We start from the raw sequence: 16,521 nt of genomic DNA, 5'->3' as shown, positions 1-16,521 counted from the left end.
GGACCGCTCATCCACCTTTGGAAACCACCTGTCACTCAACTGGTACCTGTGTCTCCCAGAAGCAGTGACCTCCCTCTAATAAGCCATCTTGGTGGGCAGATGAAACCAGGTTGAGGGTAACTGAAAGATCTTAAGCCTGTCAGTGGGTTTGGGGGATGTTTACCTCAAGGATGAAAAGGATGCGTGATGAGAACAAATTTTTCCAATGTCTGAAGATACCACTGCATCCTAGCTTATTACTGGCTATCCTAATTTCTGTTCTGCCACTGACTTTTGATGACTGGAAGAGAGTGAGTGCAATGACTTTGTGCAATTCTACCTCACTGAAATCCAGTTCATCTATGACTCAAGGTATATTCTTCTTAGAAAGCAAAGGAAGGATAACAGTCTTTAAGCAGACCTGGAAAAATGGAATCTGTATTCCAGGAATCTGTCAGTGAGAACAGATATTAATAAATCTCTTTACTTTCAATCTAACCCACAAATCCCCTCTGCCTTTCCCAAGAGTTACCCAACTCTTGGGAATTACCCAACAGAGGACTTCTATATTGACTGCCTCATTTTAAAGATGAGAAAAGAAGAAGCCCCAAGTTCATACAACTAATGTTCCATCCTTGTATATAAATACAATGCTCTGCTGAAAGGAGATCTGGATTAGGAGTCAGAGGATCTGGGTCCAAAAATTGACAGCTACTTACCACCAAGTGTGATCTTCAATAAGTTACTTAATTTCTCTAGGCCCCAGTTCTTCATATGTAAAATTAGAAATTTGGATAAATGTTCTTGAGATCTCTTCTAACTGTCTAAGATCCCATCATCCCACAAACCTATCTTTTGCATCAAAATTCTGAGCATATTCAGTGACAGGGACTTTACTCCTGATACCAAAAGGTAAACTGTCATTGAAGAACAGCTCTGAAATTAGAAGTATATTGAGCAAAGACCTTGTGGAGAGATAATTATGGGTCAGTGAGTCTTGGTAATGTGCAAAGTGGCCATACACTGAAGTTGGAGTCAGAAAGATTTGCATTTAAATCAGGTCTTTGGTACTCTCAGGCTATGTGAATCTGGGCAAGTCACCTTTTTGGAACCTCAGTTTCCTCTTTTGTAAAATGGAGTTAATTACATCTGTAATACTTAACTCACCAGATTGTTGAGTAACTCAAATGAGATCACTTATGTAAAGCATACAGTGGAAGGTCAATAAATGTCTGGCTGTTAAATGACAATTATCCTCCTGTTGACATTTTTTAAATGAAAAGAATTAGAAGCTGTTAGGTGGGTATTTCCTGTGGTCCTTATCTCTGGCATTCTGTGCCACCTAAAAATGTTCCTGATCTACAGAAGAGAGTACTTCCAAGCCCATTTCATTTCCACTGCTTGTTCTTTCCCAGATGAAAAGAGGCAGCAAATTTTCAAGTAGTATTTTAAGCTATTTTCAAGGTTCTTGCTACTTTACCTGTCCAATTTGATGGTTTTTTTTTCATTTTCAAATCAGTAATGAAAATCCCCAGACAACAAGAGTTAACAAGTATTTATTAAGTGATTATTATGTGCCAGGCACTGATTAAGTACCAGAGGTACAAGTAAAGGCAAAAACAGAGTCAGATATCAAGGAGCTCCTGTTCTTTTTTTTTTTTATCATTATGCTTCTTTTTAATTCTATTTAATTTTTAAGCATTGAGCATTTATTTTTATTAAAGCTTTTTATTTTCAAAACATATGGATAATTTTCAGCATTCATCTTTGCAAAACCTTGTGTTCCAAATTTTTTCCCTCCTTTATGCCCATCTTTTCCCCTAGATGGCAAGTAATTCAATAAATATTAAACATTGTATACACATTTTTACAAATATCATGCTGCACAAGAAAAATCAGGTCAGAAAGGAAAAAAATTGGGAAAGAAAACAAAATGCAAGCAAACAACAACAAAAAAGTGAAAATACTATGTTGTGATCCCTACAGTTCTCTCCCTGGGTGCAAATGGCTCTTTCTATCAAAAGACCATTTGAAATGGCCTGAATCATCTCATTGTTGAAGAGAGCCACATCTATCAGAACTGATCGTCATATAGTTTTGTTGTTGCCATGTATAATGATCTCCTGGTCCTGCTCATTTCACTCAGCGTCAGTTCATATAAGTCTCTCCAAGCCTCTCTGTATTCATCCTATTGATCATTTCTTACTGAACAATAATATTCCATAATATTCATATACCACAATTTATTCAGCCATTCTCCAGCTGATGAGCATACACTCAGTTTCCAGTTTCTTGCCATTATGAAAAGGGCCGCCACAAACACTTTTACACACATAGGAAGGAGCTCCTATTCTAATGGGAGAGACAATCAACAAAGTTTTGTATATTCAGGATACATCCAGGGTAAATGGCGGGCAATCTAAAAGTCCAGGAGGGGAGAAAGAGAAGGGGCAAAGGGCAGAAAGTTATCTTTAGTCAAGGAAGAATATACAATTAGGAAGAGATTCCGTGAAAAGATCTCTGGCCTTGAGATACAGGAAACTGAATTAAAATTCTGCCTGTGAAGCTTACTGCCTATGGAATTTCCAGTAAATTGCTTAGATTCTCAGAGCCCCGCTTTCTTCTGTAAAATAAAGACGTTGGTCCAGAAATAGCCTCTAGAGTCATGATCCTAAAAGTCCTCAGGATTTGGAAATGAGGGGAGGGAGACAGAGAGGGTACTGAATTCCAGTTCTGCCACTTGTTTCCTTTTTGATCTTAGGCAGCCCTTGTGGGCCTTGATTTCCACATCTGTCAAAAGAGGAAACTCAGATTAGATGATCTCTAATCCAGTTTTAAGTCCTAGGATCTTCAGGACCCCTAAGAGATCTAGGAGTGAGCCCATTTCACAGAGGAGGAAAAGAAAGGGCCCCTGAGTGAGGGACGGGCAGGCTCCAGCTAGTGACTCAGGCTGCTGTTTTTTTCCCGGGCTAATTGGCTAGCTCAATTAGCAGGGCTCAGGAAGCCCGGAAGCCCTCCCTGCTGGGCCAAGGCCATATAAAGGCACCTACCAGGCGGGCTCCTCCAGTCTCCAGTCCTGGTGAGAAGTCCCCCCACGATGAAGCTGTGTCTTGCTGCCTTGCTTCTGTTGGCTGCATTGTGTGTGAATTTTGGTAAGACTGACTCCCTACCTGCCCAGGCTTTCTCTGGTGGTGGTGAAGGTCGTGGGAAGGAGGGGATGGATTTAGGGGTAGGATATTTGGGGAATCCGTATTATATTTCTGTAACGTGCACTGAAAGTCTTTCTGTGTCTGGGAGTTAGAGGCAGAGTGGGTTTCTATTCATTTGGAGTCATTCCTCTTTATGTGGTACTTAACTGAAATTAAATCTGTGTCTTTCTGGTTCTTAAAAAAATCATATTTTGTGCCCCTTTTAAAAGGTAATAGTAGTTCATATTTCTATAGCATTTCTCCATAACAGTTTTTTGATGTAAGGAGTTTGAGTATTTTTTATTTTCATTTTACGGACAGAAAAAGTGAATCTCAAAGATGGAAAAGTAACCTCAAGATAGGAAGTAACAAAAACAGAATTTGAACTCAGGTTATAGGATCACAGGATTTTGAGCTGGATAAACCAGACAGGGGACATGATGCCCAGGAACATGCAGGTAGTAGATGACAGTACAGACAGAACAGGTCTCCTATATTCATTTGCAAAGCTCTTGACAATTGCATGATTTCTATCCAGGATTGTTTTATGATATAATTTGATGGGTTCCAAGACAGTGGATAGAGCATTGGGCCTGCTGTCAAGAGGACCTGAGTGTAAATCCAAATTCAGACACTAGTTGTGTGACCTTGGGAAAGTCACTTAATTCTATTTGCCTCAGTTTCCTCATCTGTAAAATAAGCTGGAGAAGGAAATGGCAAACTACTCCAGTGCGTTTGCCAAGAAAACTCCAATGGGATCATGAGGAATTGGATATGACTAATTAAACAACAATTGAAGAGTTCTATAAAAAGCCATCTCTACCTAAAGACAAGTCCCCTGAAATTGCACTTTCAGAGATTCTTTTCTTTGAGTTAATCAGCTACCTTTTTAAAAAGCAAACCTCTCTGGAAGAAGTATTATGCAAAATCATGGTCACATCCTTGAGTTTGCAGGACCTGAGTTCATCATTTGACTCTGAAACTTATTATCTGGACAGGTCAGTCCCATTCTCTGAACTTTCATTGCCCCACCTATAAAATGGAATTCATAGCACTCAAACTGGCTACCTCATGTGATTATTGCCAGCAAAGTACTTTATAAACCTTAAAGTGCTATAGAAATAGGATCTATTATTACTGGGCACCTCAAATAGCACTTAATTAGGGTTCCTCATAAATGACCATCGTACTGTATACAGCAGGCAGTTAATAAACGAGTGCTGGATTGCATTTATTCTGCAGCAAAGCACTTTGGCTTGGACATAGACAAGCTCATTCGACCTTACAGTAGCCCTTGTAAAAGCTAGTGCCTAGATAATTATCCTCCCCATTGTTGAAGTTAGGATGAGGACCCAAGTGGGATGGTCACTTGTCCCAGGTGAATCCCTTTTGAACCAGCTCTGTGGGATGGTTCCCAATCTGAGACAGTTCCATCTACAATGGTAGCACACGTATGAGTCATGATCAGACTGTATCAGTCATTCAGACTTTGATGGGGACTCACCTCCTAATAGCTAGCTAAGGTATATTACCCTAATGAAATGAATGGTTAGTTGCTTTTATTATTATTATTATTATCATCATTATTTGGAGCAGGATATTAATTCTGGATTGGTTGAAAGCTCTGTAGGATAGGTCCCAATCTGAGACAGTTCCATTTACAATAGTAGCACACTGTTATGAATCATAATCAGACTGTATCAGTCATTCACACTTTGATGGGGACTCACCTCCTAATAGCTAGCTAAGGAATATTTCCCTAATGAAATGAATGGTTAGTTGCTTTTATTATTATTATTATTATTTGAAGCAAGATATTAATTCTGGATTGGGCTGAAAGCTATTGTAGGATGGGTCCCAATCTGAGACAGTTCCATTTACAATAGTAGCACACTGTTATGAGTCATAATCAGACTGTATCAGTCATTCAGACTTTGATGGGGACTCACCTCCTAACAGCTAGCTAAGGTGTATTTCCCTAATGAAATAAGTGGGTTAGTTGCTTTTATTGTTATTATTGTTTGGAGCAAGATATTAATTCTGGATTAGGAAAGCATTATCCTGGGGAAAGCCTGGATGGGAACTTCCAGTTAAGATGAGAGAGACTGCAGAGAGACAACTGAGATGCTGAGAGGTCTCAGGTTGCTTGGGATTTTGACAGTCCCTTTGCCATTGATTTGGGCTTATTTTATAAACCCTTAAACAAACTGACTTAACTTGCAAGGGTCCTCAAACTATGGCCCGAGGGCCAAAATGCAGCAGCTGAGGACGATTATCCCCCTCACCCAGGGCTATGAAGTTTCTTTATTTAAAGGCCCACAAAACAAAGTTTTTGTTTTTACTATAGTCCGGCCCTCCAACAGTCTGAGGGACAGTGAACTGGTCCCCTATTTAAAAAGTTTGAGGACCCCTGGACTAAATGTCATTCCACTCATCTCAGTGACTATTCATCTAAAATGCTATTTCTCTTCACGAAATCTTCCTTGATTTACTCATGCACAAATTCTCTCATCCCTCTCCTGAGAATATCTGCCCCTCAATTTCTGTTCCTCTCCTATGGCCCTTTCATGTCCTACCTGGTACTGAAGTGACCTGTGTCTATACCAGACTTCATTTGAGAATGTAAGCTTCAAGGATATAGGGGATTTTCTTATTCCTCTCTGTCCACCTTAATGTGCCAAGCTCAAAGTCTGGCATATGTCCCATGCTCAATAAATATTTTTGAATGAATGAAGAGCAATTAGAATTAGAATACTTTCTGGAATACTACCTACCCACACCCTCCCCAAAATGATAGGAGATATGTCATTCTTATAATCTCCCTGGTGTTACCAATAGCAATGGGATGAAAAGAGGCCTGAATGTGGAGGTGAAAGGCCTGAATTAAAATCCTTGTTTTGCCACCGATTAGTTCTGTGATGCTGGACAAATCACTATCACTGTGAGTGTCAGTTCCCCCATTTGTCAAATGTCTCGTGATGATTCCATTCCCAACTTTACAGGATTGCAGTAAGAAAAAACTTTACAAACTTCAAAGCACTGGACATGTGAATTAATATTATTTTTGACAGTTATTTTATTTTTAATAACTTTATATTTTCAAAACACTGCAAAGATAGTTTTCAGCATTTACCCTTGCCAAACCTTGTGTTCCAAATTTTTCTCCCTTCCTTTCCCCTACCCCGCAGATAACCATTAATCCAATATAGATTAAACATGTGCAATTCTTCTAAACTTATTTCCACATTTATCATGCTGCACAAGAAAAATTCTATTATTTTTATTTCTAGTCCTTCCCCTTGCACAAATTTCCCTTTTTGTGGGCTTCAGTTTTCAGTGCAATGAAATGAAAAGACCATTAATTCTTTAATTAGAAAAAAGGACTTGAGACTCAGATTCATTCTGTGGCTTCAGGTAAGTCCCTCCATCACTCACAGCCTCAGTTTCCTTATCTGTAAAATGGAGTTGTTCGACTAACACTCTAAAAGTCCCTCCTATCTCAGAACTTTATGTTAGGAAAGCAAAAATGAATAGAAAGAGGGGACATGATTAGGGTTTGCAGATATTTGAGGGGATGTCATGAGGACAGCAATCTTGCTCTGTATGACCCCCAAAGGAGACAGAGAAAAAGTCTCCAGGAGGCAGATTTCAACAATATGTATATGTTTGTGTATATATGTATATGTGTGTATATATGTGCCTACATATATGTTTCTCTGTGTATTTATATATGTGTACCTGCATACATGTTTGTGTATATGTGACTACATATATGTTTGTGTATGTGTATACTTATGTATTTGCATGTATTTATGCATTGCATGTCATGGGGGCAGCTGTATGTGCCGTGTATGTTGCATGCACGTGTACATGTATGTTTTATTGTGTTTTGTGTTGGACTGTGTACACGTGTGTGTTTGTATGTATATATGTATATTGTGATAACTTCCTTGTGTTTCCACACACAAGTTTATTGTGATCTTACGTTTCTTCAGCTCTAAGATTCTAAGCCTCTATGATCTTGGACTTCTACCTCTCGCTCTGTTTTTATTTCTTTTCTGAGTCCTCACAGACACAGGACAGCAGGTCAGGCCAGTTTATCCTGCATGGCCCCCCCCCCTCCACGGTGACAGTCCCCCCTGTACCAGACGCTCCCCCTGTAATCCTGCCAGGAAAGCCTGACCGCTCCCATTGCAGATCTCCATCCCCTCTTTGACCTTCCTTATCATTCCTTTCCTCTCCCAGCTCACTCCCTAGAATGCCACGTGTGCTGCGGGCCTGAAAGCTGCCGGGCTCCCGTCGAATGCTCCCCAACAGACAAGTTCTGTCTTATTACCCGGGCAAGTGAGTATTCCCACAGCCCGCCCTTTCCCTGGACCCCATCCCCCTGCCTTCCCCTTCCCCCAGGAGGGACGTGGGCTAGGAAGTCGCACCTGGCTAGCCCGCCATGAGGCTGCCATACGGGGCGCGAATCCTCCTCCCACCCAAGAAATTGCAGAAATTTGCCTTCCTGGTGGGCAACCCAACCCACTCATAATCATAACAGCATTTGGAGGAGTCCTTAAGGTTTATATAGAGCTTCTAAAATCTTACCCCATTTTATCCTCCCAACAACCCTCGCAGGAAGACTTCCCAGATGAGAAAACTGGAGCTGGAGTGTAAGGTTCAGTGATTTCCCCAGGATCACAAGGCTAGTGAGAGTCTGAGGCTGGATTTGCACTCAGACTCTGCGTTGTACCCATTGCACAGGTACATAACTTCTGTGACCTTGCAATGGAGAAATCTCAAGAAAAGAACAAAAAGTCCTACACTTCCTGGCTGTGCTTTATGCTTGGCTAAGGAGAGTTAATGTCTGCTGAATGAGGGGTTAATGGGGGTAGAGTCCTATATAATATTAGGAATGCCAAAAGTCAAGAAAAGATTTTATAATTCCACTGAGGTCCTGTTCTTGGGGATTCTCTGGTCAAGCAGAGATTGGTCCCCTCTGTTGGTCCCAGACCCAAAGGACAGATGGGACAAATAAAAAGAAGTCCTGGGATTCTACAGTAATGGCCAACATTGCCATAGCCCTTCAAGCTTTGCCATTATATCCCTTGCCTCGTTTGAACTTGGAAAGGAACCAGGGCAATCATTATTATCCCCATTTAATTGGTGGTAACTGAGGCTAGGTGAGGTGCCCACGGCTTCACAGCAAGTTAAGTGTCAAGCTTTGCAGACACACCTGTATCTTCCTGACCTCCAAAACGTTTCCATTCTACCACACTGCCTTCTGGCTCTTCAAAGTCAAGCAACATATTTGATATTTGGAAAGATGCGCAGAGAACGCAGCATTTGGAATAAGGAAGGCTTAGGTCAAATTCTGCCTCTGACTCTATGTGATCACAGCTAAGTCACTACTCTTTGAGCCTCAGTTTCCTCATTTGTAAAAGGGGATAATAATAGCTGTGGAGAAATTCACATACAGGGATGACAAAACTCAAATAAGATAAGGTATGTAAAACTCCTTGCTAACTTCAAAGCATTACATAAATAATATTAGTTGTTATTATTGTTATTGTTGTTGTTGTTATTCTCCTTGATTGCATCACTAACTAACCTAGTAAAAATTAAATATACCCTGCTAGAGATCACAGAGTATGGAAGGAAATCAGGTACAAATAAGGTAACCATCACTGAAGACTCCCCGGAGGAGGGTTTTCTCATAGGACTCAGTAATTTCCATGTGGCTGTCTCTGGCCAAATTCTTTCCCTCTTTTCCTAAAAGAGGTGTTGTCCTATATTGCGATGAGACCCAGGATGAGGGGTAAGGATAGAGATTAAGCAAAGTCTGTAGATTAAAATGGGACATGAATGACATTTTTATTGATGTTAGCCCTCATTGTATAATCCCCAAGGGTTCATGAAGAGTTTTCCTCATAACTCTAGTAAGTAGGTCAGACAGTCAGTCCTTCAATAAACATATTAAATGTCTACCAGACACTGATCTAAGCCCTGAAGATACAAAATGAGGCAAAAGAGCTCTTAATGAGCTCATAATCTAGTAGGGCGGATATTAAGCAAAGAAATATGTACAAGCAAGTTATATGGAGGGGGGGATAAAATAATTAAAAGTCTATTTGCCTGAGGGAGCAGCTGCCCTAGGGAGGGGGACCAGTGGATAGAGCAATTGGCTCAGAATCAGAAAGACCTGAGTTCAAATGCACTTTCAGACACTTATGAGGTGTGTGACTCTGGGCAAGTAACTTAATTCTATTTGCCTCAATTTCCTCATCTGTAAAATGAGCTGGAGAAGAAAATGGCAAATTCCTTCTGTATCTCTGCCAAGAAAACCCCAAATGGGGTCACAGAATCAGACATGACTGAAATGATTGGACAACAGATAATTTGCTTGAGGCAAGGGACATTTATCCAAAATGTCTGCAGGGGAAATCATAAGCAATTAGATTCCCGTGGAATTTTATCCATTGAACTTCATCTGGAAAGGATGTTTTTAAATGGAGGAGAGATTAAGACCCTCTAGAAATATTTCACCCTATTTCAAATTTTTTCCCTCCCTTTACTGTCATAGAGCTTGCAATTCTACCATTAGAGATTAATTCCATTGGTTTGAGACTCATTCCCCAACTGAAATGCCAGGCTCCCAGAGAGATCTCACATTAAGCAATTTACAATCATATACATCCTAGAGTAAGTAAAATAGCTTGGTGTAGTGGAAATAGCTCTGAAAGTCAGAAGAATAGGATTCTTACTTCCTTCTCTGCACCTCAATTTCCCTATGTGTGAAAAGAAGAGATTAAACTGGATGATCTCTACGATCTATTTCAGCCCCGACATTCTAAGCCATATAAATCTACTGGAGCTCTAATATTATAGAATCCTGAATTCCAGTGATCCTGGGGAGAAAGAGTATCTGTTGAAATTAGCTCAGGGACTAACTCCTAAAATCCCTTCTCCCACTTTCTCTTTGGGTAGAAATGATCTTTCTCTCCTGGAATATCTCATAGTACTTTTTCCTAGATCCCTCCTTTGTACTTACCACTTCTCTGCATCTTCTCTCTCTACTTCTAGATTGTAAGCCTCTTGAAGGCAGGAAAGTGCTCTCTTTTTGTTTTTTGTATCTCTAGGGGAAAAAAGCAGAGAGACTGGAACTTGGGTGCTTATTTAATAAATGTTTGTTGTTTTAAATGGAAAAAGGGCCACTACTCCTAAACTTTCCATTTCCTAATGTTAGCTTGTTTTATAAATTCAGGGTTTCATCTGTTGCAATGTCCCGAGGTTCCTGAAATCTGTTATACTCTGAGCTTTTAAGTCAACAGTGTTAGGAAGTGGACATCAGTAAAGATTGATGACCTCAACTAAATTGCCAATTTAGGCCTCCAGGTGCTGGGTCCCCTGAAGTGGGTGATTCACCATCTCTGTGTCTTTTATTACTCATGAGAGCTGGGAATAACTCCTGCCTCAGGACTAGCCCAGCAGGTACCATATGAACCCAGAAATGATGGGCAGATAATACATAACACACATACGCAGACACACACACACACACACACACACACACACACACACACCACACACCCTCCCATGCCTGCTTAATGACAGGCCAAAAGAAGCTTCAAAATCCACAAATGATAGATGCCAGGTCCTGGACCTAGAAGGCTGTCATTAACTTGAATTCCTGGGGAACAAGACTTAATGTAGCAGAATAACCCAGCTGTTGCTCTGATAACCCCAAGCTGGAAATGAGTGAGGGAATACACTCTGGGGCTCCCCCAAATTCCAAAAATTATAGATTGATAGAGGGATAGAGAACTACATGAAAGGTCACAAAATGTATTGGAAAGAACCCTGGATGTGAATCTTCCCAGCTCTTTTTATTGGCTCCTTTTAAAAAGTCACTTATTTTTGAAGTGTAGCTTTTAAAATCCCTTTTCACTCCAAGCTTGTGACCTTGTGACCAGTTATTTTAATAACAAGAAAATTACCTTCACTTCACTATGGGTTTTTTTTTTTCTGAATGGCTCCATTGATAGTCTGAGTTAATCTTTAGAAACTCATAATCTAGAAAGAGTGAAGGATCTTATGGAATGTTTTCATTCATTCATTCAACAAAGGTTTATCAAAAAAACCCTATTCTTGGAGCTAAGGAGGCTCAGAGCTGCATAGTTTAGCTAAGATGCCATCTCTGCTCAACAGAATGGGTTGGGAAGAACATGGACACCATCCCTCTAGAATGATGGTATTCAGTATGGACATAGTATCTCATTTATACCTCAGAAGAATCATTTTTGATTCTCAGGGTAGAAGAGAAAGGGAGGAAACTGAAAGAGAAATCCCAAGGGAAACTTCTTTGAAAGTTGATTTGTAATCACAAAAAATGTAAAATGTCAGTGCTGCAAGAAATATTAGGGGCTATCAATAGAGAAGAAAACTACAGCTTGTGAGTGGGGAAAGGACTTTCCCCAAATCACTCAGTTAATAAGAAAATGTCAGACAAAAAACAGTTAAATGACTTGCCCATGATCTTACAAATAGTATCAAATCAAGGACACAGCCAAAGACTTCCAACTCCAAGAGCAGAGCTCTCACCACTACTTTGCTTGTCGATATTATTAGGGATATAATCCAACTCCCTCATTTTACAAAGTGGATAACTGAGAGTGAAAGGTTAGAAACTTGATCTACCTAAGATTTCACAGGATAGTATCATAACAAAGCCTTGAATCTAAGTCTTCTAGATCTAGATGCCATGATCTTTCTCCTGTAGAACTGTAGGAGTAATTAGACACCCACAAAATTTTAGATTGTGGTTCATAAAACTCACCAGGCTTGCTGGCCCAGTACGCTCAGTAGTATCCTGGGTTTTGGCTCTCCAGATGGATACTCGAATGGCCTTGGAAATGGACTCTTAAGAGTTGGAAATACAATGTTCATAACGTACTATCTTTGACTAGATTCTTGAAAAAAGTCCTTGGAGGCAAGAGGATCAAGAAGAGCCTTTTAATTTTTGTGTATCATGGCTCCCTTGGGCAATCTGGTAAAACTTAAGATCCCTTCTTAAAATTTACTTGAATCTATTTATTATATATATTGGAAATGAGATCTTAATCAAATAAAATACTAGTAAAGAGCAACATATTATACATACAAAGCTTAGACATTATGACCAAAGTAGATTTATGCAGGGATTGCTGTAAAGACTCTCCTCCTTCCACCTCAGTTAATTGTTCCCCTTTACTCTTTATTTTCAATGAATTTGTTTATGCAAAAACATTTTAAAAGATTGTGTCATCAGAATTGATCATTTTATCTTTTATGATCCTCTTTTAAAAAAAATTAAATTCACAAAACACAATAAGTTCGCTTTTCAATTGCATTGAAATATAGTTATCAAAAAAAAAAAATTAAACTCGTAATCCCTAGGTTAAGAATTCCTCCATCTTGAAAGCAGCTATTCACTAACTTTTAAAAGGGCACTAGTTGTCAAAGCCTAAAAGATTATCTTCCTACAGTTTTGCTTTCTGGCTAATGAGAAAGGGATGTGCTTGATTTTTAGAAAGATTGGAAAGGTCTCTGCCTTGGAGAATCAAGCCCCCTTACATCTGACTTCACCTCATAGCTAAGAAGAAAAGAAAAGGTGATTGGTCTATTTGCAGATATAGACATATTCTTTTCCCCTTTCAATCAGTGATTTCTTTAATAACTACAATTTCTCCAATTCAGCAGAAGTTTACTAGCTATGTCAACTTTTATTTCTCTAGGTTTGAAATATCAAAGTGATCTCCTAACAAACTAATAATGATAATAATAATTTATAAATCACTTTAAGATTTTCAAAACACTTCTCATATATTACCTCAATTAATCCTCTCACTGACCCTGTGATATAACTGTTTAACTGATTATAACTGTTATTATTATTATACAAAATTTAACATTTTAAAGTTTACAAAGCACTTTACAAATATTATCTATTTATAAATTATTATTACAAATATTATTTATATTTTTACTAATATTTATATATTATTTACAATATTTACAAATATTAATATGCAATATTTTATTACAAGTTTAATACAACAACCCTCAGAGGTACGTAGATAGATTATTATACCCATTTTATAGATGATGAAACTAAGACTAAGAGAGAGATTGAGTGACTATATCACTCCAGGATCACAAAGTGTTTGAGGCAGGATTTGTACCCAAGCTTCCCTAATTCCTTAGTTATAGGATTAAGAATTTCGAGGGGTCTTGGAACTCAACTAGTTGAAATTTCTCAATTGAAGGTGAGAAAAATTAGACCCAGGAAGCCAAAGTGACTTCTCTTAGGTTGTAAAGGCAAGTAAGAGATTCAAACACAGATTCTTTGGTGTCTTAATGTTCTTTCCTATAATATCACCACATTGGACTGATTTGGCCTTTCTTCCTTCCCTGCCACACTCTACACTGATGTGCAAATAGATGTATGTTCAAATTAAAATGACCATATAATAGAACACAAATTCCTTCAACTCAAACACTTCTTCATCTTTGTGTGCCCATCACCTACCAGAATACATAACACATAGTAAACACTTAAAAATATTTGTTGGATTTTACAGAATTAAGTTGTTTCTAACTTGATTTCTATTACAACAATAGAAATCTCCTTATACATAATAGATCCTAAGCTTGGCCAATAGCTTCCTTATTTCAAGTCTCATTTGATTCCACATATTTGTAATTCTACCCAAGAAATTTGGACTCCTTTCTAACAAGTATCAGCTTCTATTGCAAGAGAATAATATTTAGGTTTAGTGTAAGAAAACACTTCCTAAATAAAGGAGCTGTCCATGGTTGGGCTGGGAACAACTCAAACCGGCCAAATCTTGTCTTTTCAGTGTGAACATTTACCCTATGGAAATTGGAAAGTGCCACAAATCAAGGCTTGCTTTATTGTTTTGTTGATTGTCTAGATATGATATAAGAAAGGGATGGCAAAAATTTCTGATGCATATTTAACTTAAAAGTATGTCCTGTGAACATTCCCTCACTCCCACCCCCAGAGAGCCAGTTGATAAACATTTACCAGTAAATCCATTCTCGCAGCTAATCCGAAATGGCATGAGTTATCCAAGAAAATCACGAGTCCCTACTATGGTAAGTCTCTAAGTGGTAGCTGATAACCACTTTTTGCAAAGAATCCTGAGTTGAACTAAATAACCATAGAAGACACTTCTGTCTTAAGAAACTCTGCTGTTATAATGATTTGGAGAAACAGAATAAAGGAGCATCAGTCAGATGGAGTTAATCAGGAAAACCTCTAGAGTCAATAAATTCAATTTAGAAAATGTGTATAGGGCCATAGATAGGTTTTAAAAAAATCTTGGTGGAGCGTGCTGGGACAATGATAAATATCAGTTTTTTAAACAGCAGACTCTAGAGTGTTTTGTCCAATCTCACCTGTCTCTTTTCTTTTTTCTCTCCCAATTCCAGTCAACTCAATCAACCCCAACCATATTCTGGTGATGAAGTCCTGCGCCCCAACATGCCCGAACAGCACCATTTCAAACGATGGACACGCCATCTCTGTTGCCTGCTGCCAGGCAAATAGATGCAATGGGAAGGTGGACACAGATGCTTCCACTAGCCTAGCCATCAGTCAAGGGGTTCTGTGGGTGGGTATCTCTGCCAGCCTCCTGTGGGTGCTCCTCCATGCTGGCTGGTGAGGAGATTTTTCTTGTCCCTACCCCTTCTACTGTCCCTAAAGTTTTCTGTTCCCAAGATCTCTTCACTCAGGACAGGATTTCCAATACCAAAGGGCAGATTTCCTCCCAGGAAAAAAGATCCACAGGATAGGATTTTCTTCCTTCTTTTAGTTCCTTCAGGGAATCCAGAAGGGAGAATTCTGCCCTGTAGTCTCATTCCTTGGGTATGAACCTGGCCAATTCCCAGTATTACTATTTTTCTTTCTCCTTTTCTCTTCCCTTTCTTATCTGGGATGCTGATCTTTTCCTGCAGTTTTTCTGTCCCCTGAGGATAGGGAAAATTATGTTTTTTTTTTTTTTGTTAGGGGTGGTACAGCCATAATTGGGAGGGGAAGGGAAGAGGTCATGGGGGAACTGTGAAATTTTAATGTTTTAATTAAACAATCACTTCCTTCTTTTCTACTCTGTCCTACTTAACATTGAGTCCCTTTCCCCTCTTTAATCCTTGGGAAGCTCAATATAACCCCCTCAATGCCAGTCAGGGTGAATGACCCAATTAAAGAAGGCTTCACTAAAATAAGCAGCTTTTAAACCCTCTTTAAATGGATCATCAAGATGGGGGGGGGAACAGAGATGAAGAGTACATGATTTCCTCAAACCTATCCTATAAGCAATAATGGGGGGGGGAAGGCAGAATTATCTCAGGTGTTAATTTTCCCTAAATGGAAATAGGAGGGAAAGAAGCTGAGGATCTGTGATTAGGGTGAAGAGTGCTCCATTGCCTCAATCAGAGAGCCCACCCTGATGTACCTACTTCCCTCACAGGGATGTTGTGAGAGGAAAAATAATAAAAATTATTAAAATGCCTTTTGTGTCTCTTTTGAATCAAAGAATATAAGGCAGAGAGTCCCGGATTTAGCCTTAGACTGTAATGGGGATTAAAATCGTCTATGGTCTCAATGTAGGACTACAGTTAGGAAGGATTGAGTTTATGACCAAATATTGAATTCAGAGTAAGATACATATTTGTAACCTCTTAAGGCCTCCCCCATTACCTTGTTCTTGCATCCTAACCCTAATATCAGCATCTGTGGTCTACAGTTTAGATCTGGACTCCTGAATTTCTCCTATTATCGAATATTCAATCTTAAAGGGAACCTAAAAGTTATCTAATATCCTCTACCCTCAATTTATTGCCATTTTTAGATCAACAATCTGGGGCCCAAAAATGAGAAGAATTTTGTCCAAGTCCAAGTCACAGAATGAGTCAGACTGAAAAAAAAGACCTGAACCTTAGATTCCTAATTCCTACTTCCAACCCATGAGCACACAAAAAAAAGCATCAGGCTTGGTTGGCTACCAACCTAGTGTCTGGAAATCTGGGATGCTGATGATGGTACTACTCCCTCTCTAACTTGGAGGCATTGATACAATGCTAGCTGAAAATATGAATTTTGGAATGATGAAGTTCTAAAGACCTTATTCTAGAATGGAATGCTCTGAATCTTTTGCACTTACCAGGTTACAAGTTCCATCCACTCTTCATTGCTTACTGAGTTCCCCTAATAGCACCAACATAAAGAAAGAATAGTTAAAGCTAATAAATCTCTTTGAATGTCATATAGCTAATTAAAAGGCTTCCTTTCCCATACATAATTAGCAAC

At 39.1% G+C, this 16,521-nt stretch overlaps 1 protein-coding gene and 1 long non-coding RNA gene across 4 annotated transcripts in view; one reads left to right on the top strand and one right to left on the bottom strand.

The window, feature by feature from the left end:
- LOC127544516 (uncharacterized) overlaps nt 1-16,521 on the bottom strand; it is a 113,294-nt gene that overhangs the window by 85,634 nt on the left and 11,139 nt on the right. The gene's annotated exons all lie outside the window — the stretch shown is intronic.
- LOC127544514 (lymphocyte antigen 6D-like) lies at nt 3,059-15,722 on the top strand. The gene is made up of 3 exons (XM_051971179.1): nt 3,059-3,131; nt 7,413-7,511; nt 14,646-15,722. The coding sequence occupies exons 1-3, from the start codon at nt 3,077-3,079 to the stop codon at nt 14,876-14,878; spliced, it is 387 nt and encodes a 128-aa protein (XP_051827139.1). The 5' UTR covers nt 3,059-3,076; the 3' UTR covers nt 14,879-15,722.

This window comes from Antechinus flavipes, chromosome 1 (assembly GCF_016432865.1).
Source record: "Antechinus flavipes isolate AdamAnt ecotype Samford, QLD, Australia chromosome 1, AdamAnt_v2, whole genome shotgun sequence".
Classification (NCBI taxonomy): Eukaryota; Metazoa; Chordata; class Mammalia; order Dasyuromorphia; family Dasyuridae; genus Antechinus; species Antechinus flavipes.
This window is presented reverse-complemented; position numbering and strand designations above follow the sequence as displayed.

Coding starts and splice junctions, on each gene's coding strand:
- LOC127544514 (XM_051971179.1), top strand. CDS start 3,077: ATGAAGCTGTGTCTTGCTGCCTTGCTTCTGTTGGCTGCATTGTGTGTG. Junction 3,132..7,412: donor TGCATTGTGTGTGAATTTTG/GTAAGACTGACT, acceptor TTCCTCTCCCAG/CTCACTCCCTAGAATGCCAC. Junction 7,512..14,645: donor CTGTCTTATTACCCGGGCAA/GTGAGTATTCCC, acceptor TCCCAATTCCAG/TCAACTCAATCAACCCCAAC.